Consider the following 27,869-nt stretch of genomic DNA (forward strand, 5'->3'; position numbering starts at 1 on the left):
TTATCTATAATACTTTTGTGTCTAATAGTTTTTGAAGCAATAGTTTCTAGAAATAGCTCTAGCACTAATTGTGGAAACCTATAATTGGCTCTCTGTAACTATCTTAAGTATTATTTATGTTTTTAAATCTGTTGGTTTCCTAATATATAAAATAAAATAAATTAATGTTCTTAACTTGAAGGTTCGCCAGATAATTCCACAAAGTGGCTGTGCTGTGTTGCTCAATATCAAACTGTATAATGCATTAAAACGGCGCGCTAAAGCACTTAACAAAGAATTAGAACACTAACAATTTAATTGAAATTTCAGGCCACGTTTTGTAGAATTATCGCTATAAAGATCGATCCAGATTCGAAATTCGAACGATGCTAATTTTTTTCCATTGTGTTTGTGTTTCAGCCTCAGAATATAGAACAAACCAGAAACTATGAGGTAGTGTAAGCTACGCCGAAACGGCGTAGTATCGTTAAATTATCAATGGCCGATGCGCGGTAATGTCATAGAGCACTGGTATAAGTAGACCATCGCGGGTGGATGAGCGTGTAAAAGTAAATGAACACTCTTCCTGGTTTGTTCTGTATTCTAAGCTTTCGGTGGACTTAATGTGGAAATAGTTTGAGATAATGGCTTTTAAATGGTATAAGTACGTAGTGTTTGGGCAAGTCGGTCGCGAGAGACCTCGTAGAACATTCGTCGACCAAATTGGGGACGTTTTGAGAAAAGGAGAGGTCCGAAGCACCCGCAACCGGCGTGCATGTATGAAAAGAGTAATGAATGTAGAGGAAGCGCGTGAGGTTTGTAAGGATAGAAACAAGTGGCATTCTATTGTCTCTGCTTACCCCGACGGGAACAAGGCGTGAGTATGTATGTATGTAAGTACGTAGGCATTTCGTTCTATTCCGAAACTTGAAAGATAGATTTCTTGCGAACCCGTGTCTTTGATTGCATCTCTAGTGTTTGTTTATTTATTAAGGGGAAAATTAAAAATCATATTTATGATTTATATACTTAATATTTTTATACAACATACATTTAAGTCTTATTACTTTTTTGTATGATAATACAATTCATTGATAAATTAATATGAATAATTTAAGAATGTAGTGAATATGATTATTCTTATACAAATATTTTTATCTAAACAGAACATTGACATAAAAGACGAATTGTTACATTTTCAATTTTAAATAACAGATAAGAAGAAACAATTTGCTATAAATATTATTTTATATATTACTAGCTGACCCAGAAAACGTTGTATTGCCGATATTAACATCGCTATACAAATGTGATGATTTTTTTAATTCTGACTCATAATCAAACAAATTTAAAAAAAATTACAAAAAATTTAACAATTAATTTGGCGTGGACCACCCCTAACATTTAGGGGGATGAAAAGTAGATGTTGTCCGATTCTCAGACTCAGAATCGGTCAAGCCGTTTCGAAGGAGTTTAACTACAAACACCGCGACATGAGAATTTTATATATTAGATATTTATTTAACAATGTATGGTAAATGCTGCTCATTGTGCTCATATATTATACTAAGATTATAACATAACCGACAAGTATTCATTGCAATTGACATTTATTGTCATATTCAGGTCATATTGTATCTGACCAATGGCGACGCTAATATTTTTTTTTTATTCTACTAGTAATTGCTACTTAGTCTGGCCATAAATACTGTTACAATTAAAAATAAACAAAATATTACATTTGAATTTGGAATCTGACATTTTTATGTTCCGCTCAGGATTCGTGAAAAACCTAAAACTTCTGAGTGACACTACAATTGCGCTCGTCACCTTGAGACATAAGATGTTAAATATTATTTGCCCAGTAATTTCACTAGCTACGGCGCCCTTCAGACCGGAACACAGTAATGCTTACATATTATTGCTTCACGGCAGAAATAGGCGCCGTTGTGGTACCCATGCCATCTAGCCGGCATCCTGTGCAAAGGAGCAGCATTTTGTTCCCACTGGAACAGTATTTAGTTTTACCAGCCTGACCATATCATCAAAATATTTATATTTTTTTAATATAATACAGTGAATTGCATTTATAGAGACACTAGGTGATGCCCGCGACTTCGTCCGCGTAGCTAAAGGTTTCTAAATAATAATAGGCTTGTTTGGAATTGACTATTTACGATAAGATTCGAATCTCATGTCCTATTCCAGTTTCGGTTCCTGTTTTCGCTCCCGTTCAAAAAATAATCTTATTTTGAGGAAGATTGTTATGGCAGACTAAGCCTACTATTGGAATAGTTTTAGCTCATCGACGTAAATTTCGGTTTTCACAAATCCCATGGATTTTTCCGGGATAAAAATATATAGTCTATATTCTTTCCTAAGCTCTAATATATCGCTGTATCAAATTTCATCAAAATCGGTTCAGTAGCACCGGCGTAAAAGCGTAACAAACAAACTTACATTCACATTTAAAACATTAGTAGGGATAAGCCGTTGTTGAAGTCACTTAAACGCAATAGAAATTTTTTCCCGCTTTAGAAAATGTTTGAAAAACGTTGTGGCTTCAATTAGCAACGTTGTAATTAGTGGGGCAGAGCCAACGGAAAGAGAGTACGCTGTGGTATCCGCGGTCACGTTCTACCGAGCGTCGACATCAACAAGATTGATTACCTTCCTAACATACTGATCGCAATCACAGAAGAAAAAAGAGTGTTTCAATAAACTGAGATAACAACTAGACTAGACTAGATTATACATTGATTACTATGTATTACTCGTGCGGGAAAAGTAGTACCTAGGTAACACTGAAAATGTTTAGAAAATGAAAAACGGCTTAATGTAGAAAGTTGCCAATACTTTTATTGTTTTTCGAAGTAATCTCCGTTCCTCTTTACACATCGTCGCATTCGATGGAACCACTGAGAAAAGCAGTGGGTCCATTCTTCCTTGAGGGTCTCTTCTATGACATTTACGTACGCTTTCACCGCATCTTCAGGATTCGTAAAGCGAATACCTCGAATTTATTTTTAGTTCTTGGGAATAAATAAAAGTCGCAGCCAACTGCCATAATCAATTATTCAACAGTCCGTTTTGCGGAGTGCGCTGATGCATTGTCGTGGTGAAGGAGCATCCTGCGTCGAGGGCGCTGCCGTCGAATTTTTTGCAAGACACTGTTGTCTTGCCTGTGCAAACAGCGATTGACATACCAGTCCGCAGTAACTATCCTTCCATCTTCTAGCACAACTGTCGCGAAATGACCTTTCCGACCAAAGAATGAGGCAATCATCTTTTTTCCTTGACTTCTTCCTTTCTTTACCTCAGTTGGCCTATCCTCGAAAGGAAACACCCACTGAGCTGATTGTCTGTTGGTTTCGGGTTCGTAGCAATATATCCAGCTTTCATCACCTGTGACGATGTCAAATACAGCATTTGAGTCACCGCCGTTGAACTTAGCTAACATTTGGCGACACTAGTCCATGCGAATGTGTTTCTGGTCGTCGGTTAAAGTATGGGGAATCCATCTGGTACAAAGCTTCCTGACGCCTAAATGTTGGTGTAATATTTTTTAAACTTGACTCATACTAATGCCTAGGCTTGTCCATATCTGCTGATAGGTCACTCTTTTATCTTACTCTATCATGCGTCGCACAGCACTGATGTTATCTTCAGTAGTCACTGTTATAGGACGTCCCCCACGCGGATCATCATTGAGATTGCTACGTCCACGCTTAAACTCGTTAAACCAATAGTAAATAGTGGCACGAGATGGGGCTTCATTAAGAAATGCTAATCGCAGTCTATCATAGATTTGTTGTTGAGTAAGCCCACAACGAAAGTCATAATAAATCATTGACCGAAAATTTTCTCGCGTTAGGTTTATTTTCACGTGTAACAAGAGTTTTAGATTTGCTGCCAATTCACAAAAAAGACAAATGAATTCAATATACTACATTAGGTTACCAAAGAGTTCTAAAATTTAAATTCAAAAAAAGTTTTCATTAGAAATGTTTCTAACTGGTCAGTTCTAAACATTTTCAGTGTTACCCACGTATCTTAGCGCTCGCTGTTGCGGTTGAAAAAGAGCCGTTTGCCCTTTTTAAAATTATGTGCGTGCATTGAAAAGTTTACTTGTTGCACGCAAATGTTGTTTGAGTGCGAAAAGTTTACACGTCGCTCGCAAATTATACTTGGTACACGCCAATTTTTAAATATCAAATCTCAATTGAGGTTGACGCGTCTGACAGTTAAATTTAATATATAAAATTATAATTTAAATTGCAAAAGTTTAAAAAGGAATATTGGAGTCGGAAATAATAAATAAATCCTCGCATTTGTTATACAAACTAGTATGTGCAACTCGTGCACTTGTTGCACAATATATTTTTTTCTTGAGTAATTTAAACGCCAAGATAGACTATGACAGTTGTGAGAACGTTGAAAAAAGTTTAGAGTTAACCTATATTTTGAGACACAAAGTGTCATATAAATCGCGAGTGTAAGACGTAGCATGTCACGCAAACTAAAGTATTAAACCTGGCCTGTTTTGATCGGTTATCTATCTAGACGTATAAATTATCTTAGACTTATTTCTTTTTATTGTTATGGGAGTATTATTTCTATTGTGATTGGAATTATTTCTTTTTATTATAGATAGGTGCTTCCTCCGATACAACGACAACTTGTATGGAAAAAATCGAGGGGACTTGTTTGAAGGGAGATAGGTTGTTAAATTACTGGGCTAATGCGGCTAAGTTTCAGTTAAAACTTTAATTGTAACTTCACCGGTTAAAGCTAATGTTAATGTTAAATAATTCTAAAGTAAATATGTACCTAAATCAGTGACCTGTCAAAAGTTTCAAATAAATATTCGTAATTGACTTGATCACTTTTTAACTTTAACAATGCCAAGGAATACGATGGTACAATATATGCCACAGTCTATGTTAAAGTACACGTTACTGTTAACGTTAAATTTTACTTAAACCTTAACTATAACAGCTAATATAATATAACCATTTTTTTTTTCATAAAAAAAAACCAAGCCTTAGATTTTAATTTTTCCTTTACATTTTAACAATACTGTACGACACTGTATCGTAATCGCAGCGTGTGTCACTTACCTTTAGGTGAACGTCTTGGTCATCCCGTTGCTTTATTCAAAAAAAAAAATAGTGTAACATCTAAATCTTATCTTAAATCACCATAACATTCCATTTATTAATTAACAACTTTAAATTGAACAAAAATTTATAGACGACTAGCTTTTACCCGCAACTTCATCCGCGTTGAACAGTTAGTTTGGGGTTTTTTTTATATATGATATTTTTCAAATAATACACACACAAACTGCTCCACTGTGTGCAGCGCTCTTCTATGATACAACGCATATCCCTTGTCATTGTGGACAGTCTCTTCATTGGTATGAGAACTTTAATCTCCTATTTCATCCCCATGTAGGTCAAAGTTTCAAAAATGCTCGAACAAATGTTTATAAAATATTTCTTATCAATTACCTAATACAAAGTTTCAAGGTTTTATCTTCAATACTGACGAATTTCCATACAAACTGCCATCCCCTGTTGCAACCCCTTCATTTATTTTTTGCAATGAACGGTAGTCTATGCCCTTTTTCAAGCGCTAGTGTATCTCTGTACCAAATTTTATCAAAATCGCTTCGGTGGTTTAGGCGTGAAAGCGTAACAAACAAACTTACATTCACATTTATTATATTAGTCTAGTCCTAGCGCTCTTACCAACTGAGCCAACCGTCCCAGTGACACATCCACCGTAAATCCTGATATATCTTGTTCAACTCTCTGGTTGCAGCTCCATATACACGATCTATATTTCATTTACATTCCCGAGCCATTTGTAAATTTTGGTACAAATTAAATTTGTATATTTAATCCTTGAAGTGCGGGATGTCACTTAAAAATAACAAACCATTAATTAGTAACCGTGCAATTAACAATTTTTATTGTTAGGAACCTTAATAATTATCAGGCATTAATGGTCCCTTTTAACTATCAGTATGTTAACTGAAACTATATTTATATACCGCCGTTTTCAGTAACCTATCCATCCTTAGTTTAACATACGGATACATCCGTCACATACAAACGTCATTAAACGGTGACAGCAATGTCAAGATCTTATCTATCCACAGTTATGTCCAATATAGTTATGGTCTAATGCTATCTGTCAAAAGGTTATTGAAATTTAAGTAAGCGGAAAAAGATAGATTTGAAGATGCCACTAATGAATGCTTTAAACTATCTAAATATAATCTAATTACGATTATCGACAAAGTTCTGTGTCAGTATCGTGCATTGAACAAAGTAGGTCGGGCGCTGCAAGAAATAACTTTCCGGACGCGCAAGCGCACAATTGATATATTTTCTTGCCTTTTGTGCTTTTTTGCGCCTTTTCCGTCACTTTTCCCTCCTTCAAGTTGCTTATGATGATATTAGGAGCATCGATTTTTATCTGAAAAAATAGGATTACTTATTAATAACTTAAGTAATAGGGATTTCCATTTTAAAATTTTCAGAGTGGTTTGTCAGTTCTTTGCTATATCGTCATGGGATATAGTATATATTAAAAAGTTTTAAAAAAAATTAAAAAGTTTTTATATGTCAAGTATTTTGCAGTCATAATTCCTTTTAAGTTTATTCATACCGCGCGATCAGAGTTTCCCGGAACGGAAAGGTGAATATATATTTTAGGCTGTTGTTTCCTTTAGATACTTCTGATGTAAGTTCAAACTGTACCACTGCTTCGGAAACAAATGGCGCTCTGAGAGAGAAGGAGCGGTGCTACATTCTCAGTTTTTGAAATTCTGTTTCACAAATTTTAAACCGAAAGTCATATAACATCAATTCCAAATCTAGTATTTGTATTTGATGGTTTCTAAAACTCAATGTATAGACACAGCAGTAAATTATCTAAACATATTCCATAATAATTGTAATAATAATGACACATTCTTACATAAATTATCTTGCCCCAAACTAGGCATAGCCTGTACACAAGACAACGATATATTTAACACAATATACTTACTTAAACATACATAAATACAAATAAACATCCATGACTCGGAAACAAACATTCATATTCATCATATAAATGATTGCACCTACCGGGATTCGAACCAGGGACCTCTAGCTCAGTAGGCAGGGTACCACTGGGCTATAGGGGTAGTCAATTTATTATATTAGCACTAAATGTATTTCATAAAAAGTTTAATTGGGTTCCTCTCCAATATCGCTCTTATTCAAAGAATTTATTACATTTAAGTGGTAAACCGATTTTGGAAGCAGAAAGTTTTAGTTTTATATGAATACTGGTTCATTTAAGTTTACAAGTCCATCTTGTCATAATATTAGCTTGAAAATTATTTGTAAAAATTTCGCTCGAGGTGAATGAAGGCTCTGTCAAACATCGCAACTGTCAATTATAGTGATAATATTGTTACGTCGGTCTATCTTGTCATCACTTGAAGTATTTTCGAAGTAAATCTTCTTTAGGCGTGATTTGAGGGTAGCTCGGATTTTTTTTTGACGGAAGTAGCGCTTTGTTACATTATAACTGACTGTTACTGCCGGAAGTAACGCTCAGTTACTAATTATTATTTCTAAAGTTAATTCTTATTTAAGAAAAATTATTGAAATAGGTGCTACTTTGCAGAAATCCATAATTAATAAAATTATTTGAGTTTTCTATAGTGTTAATTCCGCCAATATTGGTCATAATCTGGCACGAGACTGTTAGTCTCGTATTTTGGCGAGACAACACGTCCTGAGGATGCCTCGTGTAGAGGCCAAACACGTGTCGAATTGTTTAAAGACAAATATTAGCGGAATTAACACTAAAGAAAACTCAAATCATTTTAATAATTCTTATTTAGTTTAACTTCAATCTCGCGTAAATATTATACGCACAAACTTTTTACACTTACTGGTTGGTGCCCGTGATTTCAATATTCTTAACTTTTTGTTTGTTTGAAATTGAAATGAAATAAATAATATTGCGGGGACGTTTCCACAGTCCATCAACGAAAACCGCATCTCAATCGGTTGAGCAGTTTCTGAATAAGTGTTCAAGCAAAGACACACAAACAAAGAGGTAGAGATATTGGTGAAAAGTCAAATTGCCTTTTTCACTTAATTGTTTATAACTATTGCAATTTATGCGATCGGCCTTAGCATTTTCTCAAAATCTATCTACATGAAATTCCGAATCGAATGACACCTCTATCATTTTCGGAGAAGGCGAAAAAATTATGACCAAAAAGCACTCGTTGACTAGACTAATAAGTATGGTAGTCGTTTTTTCAAAATCCTATCACCCTAGTAGTTATTAATTATAGGTCGATCTACCTCGAACTTACCAGTGAACATTGACCGAGAATCGTGATTATGAATGTATATTATAAGCAAGTTTTTATATAAAATACTAGCTGACCCAGCAAACGTTTTATTGCCGATATTAAAATCGCGATACAAAAGTAACTGTTGATCGTAGATGGGTGAAAATTTGAAGTTGTATGTATTTTTAACGCTGACTCATAAACAAACAAATTAAAAAAAATACAAATGATTTAAGTTTTCTTCAGTGTTAATTACGCCAATATTTGTTTTTAAAACAATTCGACACGTGTTTCGCCTCTACACGAGGACGTGTTGTCTCGCCAAAATTTGGCACGAGTCTCAGTCTCGTGCCACGTAACACGTGTCGCATTGTTTTAAAAAAAAACAAATATTGGCGTAATTAACACTAAAGAAAACTTAAATCATTTGTATAATTATGGATTTCCGGAAAGTAACGCCTAATATATCTTCTCAATATATTTTCTTAAAAAAAATGCCAAAAAAATTAAATATGAAATTTCATGTTCAGGACCACCCTTAACATTTAGGGGGATGAAAAATAGATGTTGTCCGATTCTCAGATCTACCCAATATGCACTCAAAATTTCATGGGAATCGGTCAAGCCGTTTCGGAGGAGTTCAAAGTTTAACACCATGACACGAGAATTTTATATATTAGAAGATATAATAATAATTATGTTTGAATATTGTATATCTATGACGATCGGTCCTGCGCTGTCCTCATAGTAGTAGTAGTTGGTCCATCTTATGGGGGGCCTACCAACACTGCGTCTTCCGATACGTGGTCGGCATTCGAGAACTTTACTGACCCAACGGCCATCTGTCCGTCGAACTATGCACGCCCTACCCACTGCCACTTCTCCTACTGATCTCCTCATTTCTGATTTTCGCAGGGAAACTCCGTGCATAGCTCTCTCCATTGCCCTCTGAGGGACCATGAGCTTTCTCATTAGGCCCATAGATAGTGATTATCACTGGCAACACACACTGGTTGACAACCTTCGTCTTTAGACGCTGTGGTATTTGGGACGAAAAGATTTTACGGAGGAAATTTTGTGCAAATCTTTGGGGGAGGGAGACCTTGGTCGAGCAGTGGACGTCTTACGGCTGATGATGATGGTGATTGTATATCTTAGGCAAATTGATTTCACGTAGCAACTCGACCATTTTAGCAGGTTTGTACATTTCACATTTTATAGCGTGGCACCCTGTATATAAATTAAATGATAGAGGTATAAATTTATTTAAATTTAAAATAAAAAAGCGCGTATACCTTCCTTAAAGGCCGGCAACGCTCTTGTGATTCCTCTGGTGTTGCAAGAGAATGTGGGTGGCGGTGATCACTTAATACCAGGTGACCCGTACGCTCGTTTGTCCTCCTATTCCATAGAAAAAAAATTGTGCGTTCATCACGGATAACCTACGACTACTACTAAAACTACGGGATAGATTTCAATGAAGTATTCTAAGTTTTATTACGTAGACATTAGGCCCTTATTAAAAATATATTGCGATATCTTAATTTAACATAAAGTTATTAAATTTTAAGAAATAAGTTTTTATAAACACTACGTGCTCAGTCATGTATACACGCGTGCGAAGTCGCGGGAGTCAGATTGTTATAAATAATTACATAATAGCGTAAGTTACTCCTTATGATATGAGATATCTCCTAGGGATGATCTCGTCAAAATTGATGCAGTCATTTAATGGATAAACAGGCACATAAACTGACATTTTTTATAAATAGATATTCATCTTTAAGTGGAAACATGTTAAGTAGGAGTTTTAATTGAAATACAGCTAAAAGAAAGCTCAATTTAAAAAATTAACGTGAAAACTTTTAGTATTAAAATTAGAAACTTCAAACTGTTTAGAAACAATTAAATTGTTAATGTCAATTTATTTTTGAAACTTATTTTCAATAAAAAATTAAGGATAGTCACAAACGCCGACTGAGAACTTTTAATATTTAATACACAAGTAGTAATAAATCAACAAATACCCACACTTGGAGATTTTCAAAAAATATTACTTATATTAACAATTTGAAATATTTTTTTTTCAAAACATTATATTAAAACGGTTAAAAATTATTGTTTCTATTGACTTTTTTGTGCCGGAAGTACTAAGAGTTATTTCTGTCAGAAAAAAATTCTGAGTTACGAAAAACGTCATATTTTTAATAGATGAATATTGACTTACTGCCCCGACAACAGAATCTAGTTGTATGTTGCTATGTGATGTTATGTCGATATTGCCGGCTCTACTCTCCAAGTATATGGACTGCGGTGCTCGGAGGTCCAAACGCCTTGTTAATGATTCTAATCTGCAAATTTAAACATTGAATGGACTAAAGAATAAATATTTACGGCCTCAGAAATAAGTATGAGGTTACACCTGAGACTAAAGCAAGAATATGCAAAATGTTGACTCTATCGTTGACAACACTGTCAAAACAATGATAAATCAAATCAAATCAAATCAAAATCAGTTTATTCAAGTAGTACGAAAATGACACTTGTCAAAAAAAATAAAATATCTTTCTTATTGAATATACCGCTACTTCGTAAAGGGTTGAGCTAATGAGAAGAAGTAGCAAGAAACTCAGTGCCACTCTTTTATATCAAGATTTACAGATCATTTCAATAACAATATAATATGTAAAATGATGCAACAAACACACTCAAACGTCAAATAGTCAATGTCTTACACGAGTAAGTCAAAAAAATAAATGTAAATTAATACAAAAGTTATTGAGTACAGTAGCTGCATCATCCACATACACCATAAATCAATAAAGGTATTCTGTGAGCATTTTATAAGCGATTATAAATAAATAAATATGTATATACCCATACATATATATATATATATATATACACACAATAGCTTTTAAGAATCTGAAACCGAGTCTCCGGCAACAGGATCATCCTGCCACCACAAGCAGCGCCCGTTCACGAGCATGACGCATGAGCCAGCCACCGCCTCCCTCAACCATATTTTAGGGAAGGGGACGACCCGTCCCATGTCGCCGCCACAAGCAGTGACATTTAAGCAAGCATGATGAAACCTGTTACGAGAACTCAGCAAACAACAAAAAAATAATCCTAAACAATAATTCTAAAGTTTTCCTAATGTCAAGCAGCCTTACAAATAAACGCGGGAAACGTTATACGTCCGAATAAACCAATCATAAGCGAAATGTCTATTTTGTAAAGATTTGGATATTCTTGGTTTATACTCAAGTATAACTTTATACCAAGTTTATTTCTCTGATGTAGTTATAAATTTTATTTGTGTAATTAATCCCAGAAGTCACATTAAAAATAACAAATTTCTTTTTTTTAGTATATTATCTATATTGGTTTAGGTTAGATTTCGATTTTTGTTATATCTTTTTGTAAATTTTTCCTATTCTCTGGTTTTACTTGATGACTGTTTTAACCCACTTTATTTTAGTTAACCCAACATTTCAAGACCTTTCCAGATCTCGTTTTTAGGGGGACTTCGGATGAAATTTTCATAAAAGTTTAAATTTTATGCAAAAATCTAATGTAAAAACAGTTACACACGCTTTAATCCCTTAAAATATTTTATTTAAATGTGTAAGTAATGTATTCTATGTAACTATCTAATACTAAATAATCTATACTACTAATACCCGGCATCCTGTGCAAAGGAACCTCCCACTTGTAATTTAAGCCATCCTCATAAAACTTAAGTGTGAGGAATGGCGAGTTCACTCATGCTAAACTTAAAATATTTCAATATTTAATAATTATTATTCTAAAAAATATCAAATTAAAAGCGAGAAAAATTTCATAAAAAAATAGCATGACTGATTAAAATAGGAAGGTAGGTACGTACTGTAGGTCAGAACCCGGAGGCGCGCGTACAAAAGGCGTCTGAAGGGCACTTCGCACAGATACACCGCCCGTGCCCTCAAGTACGAGAGCATCGGCGAATACTCTAACTTCGTCCTTAGACGCTTGGAACACACTGCCTCCTCTCGCGTCCTGTACTTTAAACATGTGACCTGCACACTCTACGCTATCCCTCTCTGAAAACGATGAAGCAATATATCAATAATACAAATTACCTTAGAATTAAAGTATTTATTCAAACAAAGCAAATCTTTTAACTGTATTTACAATACTATGATTACTTAAAATTTAAACTATTATTACGGGGGAAGCGTACCAAGAATACTGGCAGCATTTCCGCGTTGGATAGCTAGGCTGATCCGTTGACCGATATAGCTGCCAGCGCTTGGGTTTCCAGTAGCATTATTGAGGCGCAAAGATATTACTTTGTACATTCTCAGGGCAGAAAGATGTAAGCCTCATTGAAACCGACATAATTGCGACGCTTCCTGTCTTCGGCAGTCGAAGCAGCAGCCCCGGATCGAAGCGACCTTTTTTTATGACAATAAGATATGAGACGAACAAGATGTTCAGCTGATGGTAATGGGAGCACACGGAAAGCACCAGCTTTCAAATAAAAAAGAATGATCAAAATCGATTCACCCAGTCGTATGTTCTTATGTAACAAACATAAAAAACATACCGACGAATTAAGAACCCTCCTCCTTTTTTGAAGTCGGTTAAAAATAAATTATACATTACTAAATCATTAATTAAATTAATTTCATTTTAATTCAATCTTTAAACTATTATATTAATTTTATTTTTAGTAATATTTATTATTATATTATATTAAAAAAAAATAGCTAGATAAATTATTGTGTTAAAGTGTATGTGCATGTATCTAAATATAAAAAAAGATTTTAAATTCTATGAATACCCACTTATGATTAATTTTGATCGCTCTTTATGACTTTCTTCAGACACAAGAATAGTGAAGTTTCTGTGCGCCTGTACGGTTAGCGGTTGAGTCGGCGGGGAAGATATTGTGGAAGCTACCAGCTCTTCGGTCACCCACGCATTGCCTTCCAGCCGAATGCCATCTCTGACAATTGTGAGAGGGCCGATGCCATTCTGCAAATGGTTAATCCTTACAGTTCCACTATCGAAGATTTTCCTTGAATCCGATAAAATGATTTACCTTCACTAATATTAGAGTACAATATTTGTAATGGGCAATATTTTAATAAAAATAGAAAGATCCCTACGTAGATGAGCAAATTCGGTGAGGGTATCGGGGTGAGCATAGGAAAATTGTGCCAAATCAACTATTTTTTATGCTTATTATTTTGATATTTTTACATACTAATTTTTTTTTATGGAAAAGGGGGACTAATACATTCCATATGTGGCCGAACCTGCCTTTTGTAGAGCGCTAGAATGTGGGCCGGTTTGAAGTTATGTCGTTCTCTATCTATGACGCCCAGCTTCGAAGCCAATAGAATAGGCAATCGCTCGAGATTTCGAGACCGAGTATTCTGATACTGGGCGAGGCTAAGGGAGGTGTTGTCGAAGAGTCGTGATACGACAATTAGGGCTTTCTAATACAATAGACAATCAACTCATTCTAATAATATATTATGGAAGTAAGTTTGCCACGGTCCTGACATAATTGCTTGGCTGCTTGCACTCGCAACAAGCCTTTTTTTACAAACAATTACTAAATTGATAAATTATTTTTAAATGTTGACCAAAAACCAATTTTCTATAACAACCATGTCCATCTTCAAGTTGCAGAGATTATGGACATCTATTAGCTACGTTTCTGGCATACTTGTCTGGATGCTTGCATTTGCAACATACCCTATTTTAAATATTATATCTTTTTTTATAAAATGTTAACCATTTCAGTATCCAATTTTCTATTACAACAGACAAACGCGATATTCAAATCAGTCTAATGAACTATTATGGAAATAAATTTGTCACGGTCCTGACATAATTACCTGACTGCTTGCACTCACAACAAGCCTTTTTTTACAAGCAATTAATAAATTGATAAATTATTTTTAAATGTTGACAATTCCAACAACACATTTGCTACAACCATGCCCATCGTCAAGATGCAGAGATTATGGACATCCATCAGCCACGGTCCTGGCATTCTTGTCTGGCTGCTTGCACTCGCAACATACCTCATTTAAAAAAAATATAATGTTAACCATTCCAATATCTAACTTTATTTTACCAAAAGCAAACATAAATGCTTCATACCTTTGTTAGTCTTAATGTGGTTATAATCCACAAGGTCAGTGCTATGTTCAGAAACACTAGACACATTAAAAATACTATGATTCCGTAGAGAGAGATTCGTCTCCAACCACTTTTGAGAACTAAAGGAACACAGTTTAATTTCTCTTGTGTTTCGTTGTTCGGGGGCTGTTCCTCAGTTTTGGAACTACATTCCCAGCCACGGGTGCCTTCTGCTTCTGTTCTTGTATCCTCTACTCTCATCACGTTTGCTTGTTTGGATCAGGTGACTAATAATCTGGAACAAATAATTAAACAACTTCTACATTTTCTCAGTGAGCACTTGAACCTTTTTAGGGTTCTGAGCCAAAGCGCAAAACACAGAACCCTTATAGATTCGTCATGTCTGTCTGTGTGTCCGTGTATGCCACAGCCACGTTTTTCCGAAACTATAAGGACTATACCGATGAAACTTGTTAAGAAGATGTATGTATTTTTAAGATATTCTCACAAAAATTGAAAAAAAAAAAAAACAATTAAATTTTGGAAGTTCCCCAGACTTAGAACTAAATCTCAAAATTTTTCTTCATCAAAGCCATACGCGTTTGGAGTATTTATGGATAGGTCTTCAAAATTTTTTTTAATATCATTTTTTTCTAAGCTGAATAGTTTGCGCGAGAGACACTTCCAAAGTGGTAACATAAATAATCATCAAAGTAAGCCTTTATCACCTTTATACGGGGTGCCTCAAGGCTCAATCTTAGGACCCCTTTTATACTTAATTTATGTCAACAACATTCGTGAAATAGGTTTGCACGGATAGATTACGCTTTATGCTGATGACACTTGCCTTTTTTACTTTGAAAAATCAATTCACAAGCCGATCACAGGCCGATCTTAATACTATTTTTCAATACTTTCAAAGTAACATTTTAACTATAAACATATCTAAAACCTCGTACATCATCTTTATAGCAAGAAACAAAACTATTCCTCCTTTCACACATTTAAGAATAAATAATCAACGAATCGAAGAAAAAAGAGAAGAGAAATATCTAGGCCTCATTTTGGACGGTGATATGGCATGGATTCCATATATCGATAAAGTAAGAACAAAATTATCATCTCTAATTGGTATGTTGCGAAACATTGTCAGATCTATTCCACGCCGTGTCCGATTTACAATTTACAACTCACTAGTTAAACCACTATTGTACTTTGTATCTCATAGAAATATGGGGTCGTACTGCAAAGTCGACTGTAAGTCGAAATTAGTTAAACTACAGACAACACAAAATAAACAAGTAAAGGTACTGTTTCATTATCCCTACTTAACTTCAACTGATAAAATCTACACAGAAACAAAAATTATGACAATCAGACAATTATATACACACACTACATGCTTACTCATTTACAAGATTTTAAATAAAAAAATTCACACTAACACATCCTTTAAAAAAAGGAATTTAACTAGAACTGTGGACACGAAGAGCTAGTCATATTGAGCTGCTAATGGTGAGAAGTAATTATGGAAAACAAACAATAACCTTTGAGGGAGTTCAAATATATAACAACCTGCCCTCAGAAATAAGAAATGCCAAAACATTGACTTCTTTTAAAGCGAGCCTTCAAAGGCACATACTCAATAATTATGAAATGTTTCAATAACATATGTAGGTTGTTTTATGTCTTATCTGTTTGCCTAACATTGAATTGCATTCTGTACCTACCAAAATCATTGTTTTAAGTACCTACTTTAATTTGTAAAATATTAATTTCTCATGTAAGTGACTATAGGTCTTAATGAGAATAAAGTTATTTAAACCTAACATTTGTCACTTCCCTGTAACTTCTAAAATAAGAGAATGATAAAACTAAAACAAATATATGATGTACATTATGAAAACTTCCACCGAAAATTGGTTTGAACAAGATCTAGTAAGTAGATTTTTAATATGTCATAAATCGTATAAACAAATGGTCATAAAATGAAAACTACTGGGCAAAAAAATATGTCAAATTTTTATTGGACCAAATGGCAACCATTTCGCATCAAACTAAGGAATTACGAAAATTGGATCATTAATCTCAGCGTAATCGTTGTACATTCATAAAAAAATACCGATCGAATTGAGAACCTCCTCTTTTTCGAAGTCGGTTAACAAATAAGTATCGCATAATTTTGAAATACCTACTTGTAAAAATCGAAATCATAAAACTTCCAATTCTTACGACTTGCCGCTTCGTAAATTTTTCGCGAAAAATACAGGTCTCATATATAGTGTTCCGGTTTTGTAATGTAACGTACGCGGTGAATAGAGACTTATGTAAAACCAATACCTCCAGGTCACTCCAATAGATTTTATGTCTACTGGCTTACAATAAAATCCAACTTCATTGAACAAACCTATACTTCTACATATTTTATTCTATCTATTAGGACTAAAGTAGCCTAAAAGAGTTGATACATATCTTAATATATAAAAATTACGTGACACGTTGTTTGTCCGCGATGGACTCCTAAACTAATAAACAGATTTTAACGGGAAACAGATTTAATTTTAACTTGAGAGATAGGATAGTTTTTATTTCGATTTCGAACCCATTATTATTTTTATTTCCAATATTTGTTTTGTATGAACATATTTTATATGAGAGAAATTAGTGACGCACGGTTTGACAGTTCCGCTGTGAAACAAATTCATTCAACACGGAGCATTTTTTACGAAATAATTCTTGATGTTTTGAAATATTATTGGCAAATTCCTATAAAACAGTTTTTTTTTTTATTATCTACAGAACAAAGTCTGTCGGGTCAGCTAGTATACATATAAATAACTTTCTTAATGATTCCATAGATTGGGAACGGAGCGACCGCCCTCAGGCTATTAAATAATAAGTTTTATTGTACAATATTACTTTGTAAACATATTTTTAAGATGAAAAAAAAAAAAAATAGCTGAGTTTCTTGCGTCCATTCTTCTCAGGTCTGAGGCATTCTCTTTGTAATGGGTGATAGTTTTTGACTCTCAATAAGTGATGTCACATCGCATGTTTTTTATACACTTGTCCTGTATCGGAGTCTATTAACGTTATTACTATTATTTTCCCTAATCCCTAGTCCCTAAGTCGTATCAGTCCTGGAAAACAGCAGCGGGTAATTGATTTCCAAAGTGAGAAAGAAATTTCTTGAAGAAAACGCGCGTTTGTAGAATGCCAGACGTCAACGTGATGCTGAAAATGCTAAACATAGCACTTTGACGTAATGTCAGGTTGTGGAATTTTGCTGCTAGTATCAACCAAAGAGGATGTAAATACTACGTTATAAGAGGTAGGACTTCATAAATAAAAATTTAAATTTAGTTTAGTATAAAACGTACAGTGATATGGCATAAGTTTGAAATAGTAGTAATTAGAGTATGACGATTGGCGACGAAGTACAATCCGGCTAAGTTTGAAAGCGAACAGTTGCTTCGAACGTAGTGGATTTCGGCTATCTCCGTTTTTGACAAGATTATAGCCGTCATCTGTCAATCTATCAATGCCTGCAGGTTTCATACAATCGCGTGAATAGATTTTTAGTCTCGCTAGGCTGATGTGAAACTGACGCAATTGTCGATTTAAAAAAATATGAAACTTCGCTATTGGCGGGATGAATACATTATCTCTCGACATCGCTGGAATGTAATGCCCCCGCCCGTTCCCCCTTTCACCCCCTCGCGCTCGTCTTGTTGCGTCAGTACGGTTTACAGTTCCATGTGATATTCTCGTGCTGTCATTTTTTTTGAAGTTTTCATTGCAACTTTTTGACTTTTGTTGTTAATAGGTCTGTAGTTTCTGTTATTCTGTGTCGCTATACTGCCAGATCTTTTTTACAGAACCAGGGCCGGATTTAAACTTAATGCCGCCCCTGGGCACCGGAAAAAAATCCGCCCCAATACTGAAATTTTACATAAATGTATAGTTTATATATTTTATTTTTTAAAACTAAAATAACTAATAACATATCATAAACTTTATGATATGTTATATATTCTAAAAAACATGAATAAATATTTGTTTTTTTCTAACAATTATAAATTTAGTTGACTCATAATTATATTACATAAATTTTTTCACATCCAAACACGTCCGACATATGAATTGCGAATTGGTCGATTAAACAGAATTAATTAATAATATTGACCAATCTTGATCACTAACAAAAATTTTTTCACTTTCCAATTTTGCCGCTCTAAAACCATTACATCAATCTTTAATACAGAAACAATAAATCGTTGTTTATTTATTAATAATAATATCCTAGTGATATTTCTTTTGCACACAGTAACAAACGGACGATATGACGTCATCGACGTCAAGTCCAGAGATAATGTAAACGGGTAGTACGATTAAAAAGTAAATCTTGATTTAAAAGAGTGGCAATGAGTTTCTTCTCATTAGGTCAACCCTTTACGAAGTAGCTTTAGTAGGTAGATTCAATAAGAAAAAAAAATTTTTTTTTTTGAAGTTATACTTCTTTAGGCGTGGTATGAAAATATGATGAGAGTAACAGGGTGAAGTTGGTTTCTAAAATTTTCTGACGTTTGCGACATTCGCTATTTTTGTTTTGGTTTCTTCGTCCATTATTAGGATAGGCAAAGGGTTCAAGCCCGTACAGCCGTATTCGTTATTTAATAATTAATTGTCAAAGCCATCGCTGCAAGATTTTTTACAATATTTTTCGTTCTATAAACGTAGAGTAACACGAGGAATAAATAATTTGAAGAATTTTTGCTTTTTTAGGCCAAAGAAGTATAACTTCTTGCATGCATACATAATTTTTTAATTTCATTATTATAACACTAGAAATAAGGAATTGCTTGTAACTAATTCTAGTAGGCTTCAGAAGATACATAATAGCTTTAAGGGCAAATGTATACACTTCAATAATAAAGTCCTAGCCACTGTTCAAGCATTATCAGCTATAAATAAATTTAAATGTTTTATAAAAAAATGGCTCTGTCGTAAATCCTATTACTCCACTGCTGAATATCTAAATGATCGGACAGCCTGGGACTAGATTGTGATTATTTTATAGCGATAGTAATGACTGTACAACATTGTATATTTTTATTGAAAAGAGCGCAAAAAAAGAATGCTGGGAGAGTTTCTTGCGCCGCTTCTTCTCTCTCAGAGCGCCATTTGTTTCCGAAGCGGTAGTAGTATCTAGTGGTTATTAGAAATGACATCAAAAAGAATTCTAAAGGAATCAATTTTGAGAAAATAAATGCCTTTTATGCCTTTAATTAAGTACACATACACTTTATTTGACATTCAAATGTGTCATTTCGGTGACCTATATGAATAAAGTGATTTTGATTTGATTTATTTTACACTATGTATTTTTATCAACAAAATTTGAATAATTCGCGAGTGTGTCGTGGTAACCAATTATGACGTCACGCTTCAGAAATCAATTACCGCGCGTAATATAACAACCAACCAAATATGAAGCGACGCGGCAATGACTATTGCGGTGTGACGTCATTTATTGTTCAGTTAACAACAATTAGCATATTAAATAGTTTTATTTCAATAAATATGTTTTTAATCTCAATATTTAATATCAAAACTGGGTATGGGTATATCAAATGTACCCCTGTCTTCTAAAAATTAAATCAAGCTTTAAATTGTTTTGTAATAAAATACAGTCCATTAAATCGCAATTTTGTATTTTTTACGACAGTAAAAAACGATAGGAGAAGAGTTCAGCTGATGGCAATTGATACGCCGTGCCCATTACAATGTAGTGCCGCTCAGAATTATTGAAAAACCCAATGAACTCTGAGCGGCACTACAATTGCCCTCGTTACCTTGAGACATAAGATGTTAAATGTCGTTTGTCCAGTAATTTCACTAGCTACGGCGCCCTTCGGACCGAAACACAGTAATGCTTACACATTACTGCTTTGAATGTTGCGAATCTCATGGAGAGATCGTGTTCGCAGTACCACTGTGTTGAAGACAATAGGAAAGTCCACAGAGTTACTCAAATGTGTACAAAGGAGATATATATATATATCTCAATACTCAAATATCTGGGACATATAATGCGAAATTCAAAATATGACCTACTACAGCTCATAGCACAAGGAAAGATAAAAAGCAAACGAAGACCTGCGGACCTACTATGAACTGTTATTGTGATTCAATTGGCGCCCTAAACTGAATTGCTTTACTATTTCATACCACGACGTCATTAGAGCTATCTTATTTAGGTTGACGCTTAACTAAGTCGGCAATTGAATCGCAAACTGTTTTCGTTCATTCATTCGTACCATGAGGTAACATTTCAATCTAAATTGGATAGCTTGTGTCAAAGTGAGCAATCCAAAAAAAGTTATTAAATATAACTTTTAAAATATAGTAAAAACATCCTTGAAGGTATTTCAGTTGATTTTTTGGTGGTCTTTATGTGTTAATGTAAATTGATGATATCTAGAGCTATTTTTACTGAAGATGTGTGACGAATTAGTTCTTTTTGAATATATGAAAAATAGTAACAAAATAAACCAGAATATGGCGCCGTTGTGGCACCCATAATTTAATCGGGATACTGTGCAATGGAGCCTCAAACTGGTAAATTATTCTCGTGCAGTTTGGCATGTATGAGTTCATTAGACTTATTCAACACACCTATCTTATAGTTCATTAACAAAATGTCAAAACAGAAGTACCTACCTACGTGCTCGAGCAGAATTCAGCGTTTTGTTTAAATTCGATGTCGGAATCGAGGTTACGTGTCTATTCCTGTAGCGACTGTAACGAAGTTAAGCGTACCCATAGTCTGGCTTCTATTTTGATAATCTTTATATATTCTCTTTATTTCGTTTGATCGTTCAAATTTGTTTGGTGTTGTTTTAGCTCTGAAATAGTTTATGCGATTTCAACAGTTTATATGCCCACATTCGTATAACTTTTTTATTGATTTATATTCAAACAATCAAAACGGCTTAACTCAATTATTAGTTAATTAACAATGTCTAACGGCTATTTGAAAACCTTCATGTATATTTTTAAAATGACGTATGTTATGAAATTTATTTATAGCGTCGAATAACTGTATTCGACGATACAGATTAAGGATTGGTCATATAATCTAGCCGGCATCCTGTGCAAAGGAGCCTCCCATAAAAAATTGAGTATGTTTCATAAGAAATCATTCGAAAATCATGTTCGAGACAAACTATTCACTATTTCCCATATAAATACATCAAAATTTATTGATGTAGGCGTTACATTGCGGAAATCCATAATTATACAAATGATTTGAGTTTTCTATACTGTTAATTCTGCCAGTATTTCAGTCTTTAAACAATTCGACACGTGTTTCGCCTCTACACGAGGCATCCTCAGGACGTGTTGTCTCGCCAAAATCTGGGACGAGACATAGACAGAGTCAGACACGTGTCGAATTGTTTAAAGACAAATATTGGCGGAAGAAACACTAAAGAAAACACAAATCATTTGTATATCTATAAAAGATATGTTGAAAATAATTCGATCTTAAAGCACCTGTCAACCGAAATAACAGTGGGAGTGAAAATAGCGTAAAGTGCATTGTTGCAAGGGTCAGGTAACAGATCCCCCACTGAATCATTTATGGCCACAGAATGCAATTCGTAACAGACACATGACCGGTGACTTGCAAAACGGTATGAATAGTGAAACATTTTATCACACAATAGAAATAGAGGCATACGTCTTTTGTCTATTTATAATGGGTTAGTATTCTCTTAATGGAGGTATCGTAGTCGTGAATGAGATATAACTTGCAAGATGAAAACATTTAAGTAAATATATCTTGCATTCATTGACGACCTGTATAGCCGAGTAGTTAGCGATCCTACCTACTAAGCTTGAGGTTAGTAGGTAGGATCGGTAGGTTCGAATCCCGGTAGGTGCTAGCATTTATATGATGAATATGGATGTTTGTTTCCGAGTCATGGATGTTTAAATGTATTTATGTATGTTTATATGAATTTATGTATGTTTAAGTAAGTATATTGTATAAAATATATCGTTGTCTTGTAACCCATAACACAGCCTATATATGCTTAATTTGGGGCAAGATAATTTGTGTGAAAAGTGTGTCAATATTATGGACCTTATGAGAAAGCTCATGGTCGCTCAGAGGGCATTGGAGAGGGCTATGTTTGGAGTTTCCCTGTGAGAAATTAGGAGGTCCGTAGGACAATCAAAGTCAAGACGAACAGAAGGCTTTTGTGGTAGCCAAGTCCATGGAATGAATGACCACGTACTGGATGACGCAGTGTTGGTAGGTCCCCCACAAAATGGAACGATGACCTGGTCAAGAGGACACAAAAATCTAATCATGGAAAATGCTGCATAAAGATTTCGCAGAATATTAAATATTAAAATCAATTTTTACTCCTAATTTCTCCTACGCGTGTTCCGTGCCGGTGCTCTAACCAACTGAGCTAACCGTTCGAGCGACGTATCGTCATAAAATCTTGAATGCTTTGTTCAACTCTCAGGTTGTGATTATTACTATTTCAAACTTATGTTAAATCACTGCACGTTTCATACTTAGACCTGCCTCTTATTACGTAGTATTTACATGCTGTTTGTGCTGGAGCACCATAAAAGGGAACTGCAATGGGGTGGATATTGAAAAGGAATTTTCCACGAACAAAGTATTTATTATTATATCGGTGTAAGAGTGAAATGATGACACATACAAAAACGTTTTCATGTATGTTTTATCTTCTTAGATAATAACTTAAATGTCAAATCAAATCAAATCAAAATCAGTTTATTCACGTAGGTCACGGAAATGATAAATAAAATATTTTTCTCATTGAATCTATCGCTACTTCGTAAAGGGTTGAGCTAATAAGAAGTAGCAAGAAACTCATTGATTTGATTTGTCTAGATAGAGTCTCTTGCTGTTAGACAAGCGATAAAAACAGGCCAGGAATATTAGTTACACTCGCAATTATGTGACACTTTGTGTTAGTGTGCGTGAATTGCTTCAAATAGAGTTTAATTCTAAACTCAACTATTTTCGTCGTTTTCACATCTGTCATAGTCTGTGTCATAGACGTAAATGATCTGAGGTTTATTACTCCTATTCTTCTTTTATTCCACATATCATAACATTTTACGGTGGTATTTGTTGGTAAAATATTATCAGTACCTATACATTTATATGCGCCTACTAGCTGACCCAGCAAACGTTGTATTGCTGTTGGCCGATTCTCAGACCTATCCGAAATGCACACAAAATTTCATACAAATCGGTTTAGCCCTTTCGGAGTTTATTAACACACACCGCGAGACTTGATATCTTATGTCTCAAGGTGACGAGCGCAGTTGTAGTGCCGCTCAGAATTGTTGAGTTTTTCAATAATCTTGAGCGGCACTGCATTGTAGTGGGCAGGGCGTATCAATAACCATTAGTTGAACGTCCTGCTCGTCTCAACCCTTATTTTCATAAAAAAAACAAAAAAATTCTAGAAAATGAAAATATTGTCCTTTAAACAAACCGGCAGTAGTGATATAAACAAAATGTCAATTTAGTAAACAAGTTCTAACATAATTAAATTCAGCATCAATTAAAGAGTCTATAATTAGTTAAGATTCCCATGAAAATATATTTATTAGTTATAATTTACTTTGGGTAGGTCTGAGAATCAGACAACATCTATTTTTTATCCCCCTAAATGTTAAGGGTGGTCCAAGCCAAATTTTTTTTTTAATTTTTTTGACATTTTTTTTTTATTTGTTTGATTATGAGTCAGCATTAAAATACATAAAATTTCGAAGTTTCACCCATCTACGATCAACAGTTACTTTTGTATCGCGATTTTAATATCGGCAATACAACGTTTGCTGGGTCAGCTATTTATTTATTTATTTTTATTTATTTATTTATACAAGGTCCACCAACACAGAATACACAAAACAATTCATAAGATTGTAACATAAATTTAAAAAATCGTGTTCCTGCAATTACAGGTGAACACATCATGCACATTAACATACAAACAATTTAGTTGTTACTTATATAAAAGTAAATTGAAGTCCTATAACGCTAACATGTTAAAACAATATAAAAAGATAAATTAATTCTATAAATCATTACAAGCTAAAATACAGTCACTTCAATATAATCACTAAAATACTATAGTATAGGTACAATATATCTTGTCTATGCATTTTTTATTATAAATTAGGTCATTACATTTTACTAATCAGAGTGTCAGGTTTCTCTTAAATTGTGCTACTGTATCTCCAAAAACATCTATAGATCGCTTGTTTGAAATTATAGTATTGTATTGACGCAACAGCCTATTCAGTGGGGAGTTAAATCCGAGATTAGAGTTTGCTCGATCAGGTATAAACGGTTTATATTTTGCCAGTTGAGGTGCTCTAGTTGGCATGTGAATATTTATCTTGCTCAATAGCTGCGGGCAATCATCCAACATCCCATTAATGATTTTATATAAAAATATCTGTTCATGGATTTGCCTACGATCCTCCAAGGATATCATAAGCTAGTATAATATAAAATACTGTTTTTTATGAATTCCATAACACCAAGAATTATTTCGTAAAATATGATCCTTGTTGTTATAATGAAATTGTTTCACAGCAGAACTGTCAAACCGTGCGTCAATAAATTATCTCATAGAAATTATGTCCATACAAAACAAATATTGGAAATAAAATATTTTTAGAGTTAGACCGTTTCTTGGCCATTGCAACATTACAATATTTTTCTAAAATAAACGTAGGTTAAGTTTCTCCTTATTACATCAGCTACCTGCCAATATAAGTTTCGTCAAAATCGGTCCAGCCATTTCAGAGATAAGCCGGAACAAACAGACAGACAGAGAGACAAAATTTGTGAAAAATGTTATTTTGGTGTATTTACCTATATATTCATATACACGTAGTAAAAAACGGTTATTTCAATATTACAAACAGACACTCCAATTTTATTTATATGTATAGACTAGCGGTCTTGGCAGACGGTGTCCTGTACACTCGTCTTAAATTTAAAAAGTCGGTCCAGCCGTAAGGAGGGGCTCACTAACATACACATGGGCAGGAGAATTATATATGGACTTAATTAAGAATCTAAACAAATCTCAAATTCATTGGAACACTCCAAAAAAATCATCAAAATCGGTCCAGTCATCTAAGACGTATCTCAATTGAATCTAAACCATCCTCGAATCCACTTGAGCACACACAGAAAATTTCATTCAAATCGGCTCACAGAAGAATGATATATAAAGATAAGATAAAAAATAACTTGTGCATTAAAACTCATCTTTCGATAAACAAATAACAATTTACCCAATCAACGCCACACAATATTCCAGAATTGTCAATTGTACGGAACTTTCAACGTTTTAACGATACATAATACAATGCAATAGAGGTTTATATTGAGTGATCTTGGTATGACCGTTGTAATTTACGATGCAGGCGGCTGCACCGGGCGACTAGTTTGACGGAGACTAGATAAACTCATAGGTGCTAGAAGCAACACTCGAAATATCTGGCGCGAAACGAGGTAAGGCGGACGTGCTTCAGAATATAATATCAGAGAGTGAGTCCACGCGACAAGTTTGACGCCGAACGGCTTCCCGCGCTCGACATCGTCGCCCGTAGAAATATTCTACACATATAATACTATAGTAAAATCACCACAAATATCCTTGTATTTTCACGGGAATGAAATACATTGAATTCATCTAAAGGCGCTTTTTTATTATTGTCCACAAACCCGACTCTTTCCGAGAATATCACTGGTGAGCTTTTTATTGCCACACGTGTTAATATCGCGTACGTCATATGAACTATAGATCTACATAAATGTATTATGCGTAGACTTACTAGCGTAAAGATGTATTTATGTATGTACAGAGTATACGAGAGAAGAATATTTCTAATGGAGATACAGTTAAATAGAAAAGGAAAGCGAATCTATTGTTACTCTAACCAATTTTGATTGATATATCGTAAACTTCCAAGCTTATCACATTTACAAATCAAACTTGGTCACGCATAATATTCTAACGGCTTTACAAATAAACTTGGTATAAAGTGATACCTGAGAAAAACCGAGAATATGCAAAATATTGACTTTATCGCTGACAACACTGTCATAACAATAATAATTCTGAAGTTTTCCGAGCGTCAGGTGGCCTTGTAAATAAACGCGGGAAACGTTATATGTCCGAATAAACCAATCATATTCATTCATAGGTTTATTCTTAAGTATAACTATATACCAAATATATTTTAACGCCGTCAGTGTATAATTGTATTAGGTAAACGATTAAACATAATATATTCGTAGAAATATCTAAACTGAAGGATAGTTACCTGTACAACTTTCAGCACTTACATAATTGACTAACGTTAGCACTGCGTCTAAATTTGATAAGAAACTCTAGTAAAATGATAACCCACGTCAATATAATATCGTATTTAAACAGTTTGTGGGATACGAGCACAGTTTAAGTTTCCAAAGTCAGTATACAACTGATCGCTGGCTGCGCGAGAGACGTCAGCCGGGCACCACGATCGACCAATGTCGAATCCACGTTGTTGTGAAGTTGTGCATGTTTAAAGAGGTACCAACTCCCGGGACACATTATGATTCGGATGTGCTCTAGATTCATGCCAACCGTATGTATTATAAAATCCAATTAGCATTGTCATTAACTGAGCGGCTTTTGTTTTATGTCTTAAATAACAGAGATCCATTGCCTTTTATTAAACTTTGAATATGCACAGGTTTTTGAATGCTGGATTTTTTATATCTTCTTATGGGAACCCTAAATACCTTTATAGGATTAAATAATGAACCATAAATACAACAAATTTATTTATGTTTTTCTAACGCACATTTGGTGGTCACAAATTGATCCTATCAAAAAAATGCTTTAATCGAATCTGGTATTCAAAGCAGATAGATTTGTCTTTTACATTTGGACAAAATATATTTTAATAGTTATGAAGATGAAGATAAACAACCGAGTGCGCGATATTAAAGTGCGGTTCGAATGAGGGCGAATGGCACGGGCGCGCAGGCAGTCGGATGATTACGGGCTGGGGAGTTTTTTTTAAATGAAAATAAGAGGCAAGACAAGCAGGACGTTCAGCTGATAGTAATTGATACGCCTTGTCCATTACAATACAGTGCGGCTCAGGATTATTGAAAAACCCAAAATAAAAGTTGCATTTGAAATGAATATCAACAAATCGCAGGCATACATTTAGGGATTTTTCTAGGCACGCCATGTTTTTCCCAAGCGTTTTTAAATCGAAAAATCTGCATGTTTGTGATGACCGA

The 27,869-nt window shown here is 34.3% G+C and overlaps 1 protein-coding gene and 1 long non-coding RNA gene across 4 annotated transcripts in view; both read right to left on the reverse strand.

The window, feature by feature from the left end:
- Positions 1-992: 992 nt before the first annotated feature.
- The window catches only part of LOC126973738 (uncharacterized), a 224,129-nt gene continuing 197,252 nt past the window's right edge, over positions 993-27,869 (reverse strand). The window contains exon 2 of the long non-coding RNA XR_007731417.1: positions 993-1,809. This is a non-coding gene — a long non-coding RNA (uncharacterized LOC126973738). The remainder of the gene's footprint in view (positions 1,810-27,869) is intronic.
- On the reverse strand, positions 6,228-27,117 carry LOC126973716 (delta-sarcoglycan-like). Of its 3 annotated transcripts, none has more exons than XM_050821048.1 (6): positions 26,919-27,117; positions 14,513-14,786; positions 13,183-13,372; positions 12,243-12,435; positions 10,578-10,701; positions 6,228-6,465 (listed from the first exon to the last, which is right to left on the reverse strand). In XM_050821048.1, exons 2-6 carry the CDS (start codon positions 14,750-14,752, stop codon positions 6,277-6,279), a joined length of 936 nt encoding a protein of 311 aa, XP_050677005.1. In that variant the 5' UTR covers positions 14,753-14,786; positions 26,919-27,117; the 3' UTR covers positions 6,228-6,276. The 3 variants fall into 3 exon arrangements, with proteins under 3 accessions (XP_050677005.1, XP_050677002.1, XP_050677003.1); XM_050821045.1 differs by having other exon boundaries at positions 26,897-27,117; XM_050821046.1 differs by lacking the exon at positions 26,919-27,117 and adding an exon at positions 25,862-26,014.

Source organism: Leptidea sinapis, chromosome 30 (genome assembly GCF_905404315.1).
Source record: "Leptidea sinapis chromosome 30, ilLepSina1.1, whole genome shotgun sequence".
NCBI lineage: Eukaryota > Metazoa > Arthropoda > Insecta > Lepidoptera > Pieridae > Leptidea > Leptidea sinapis.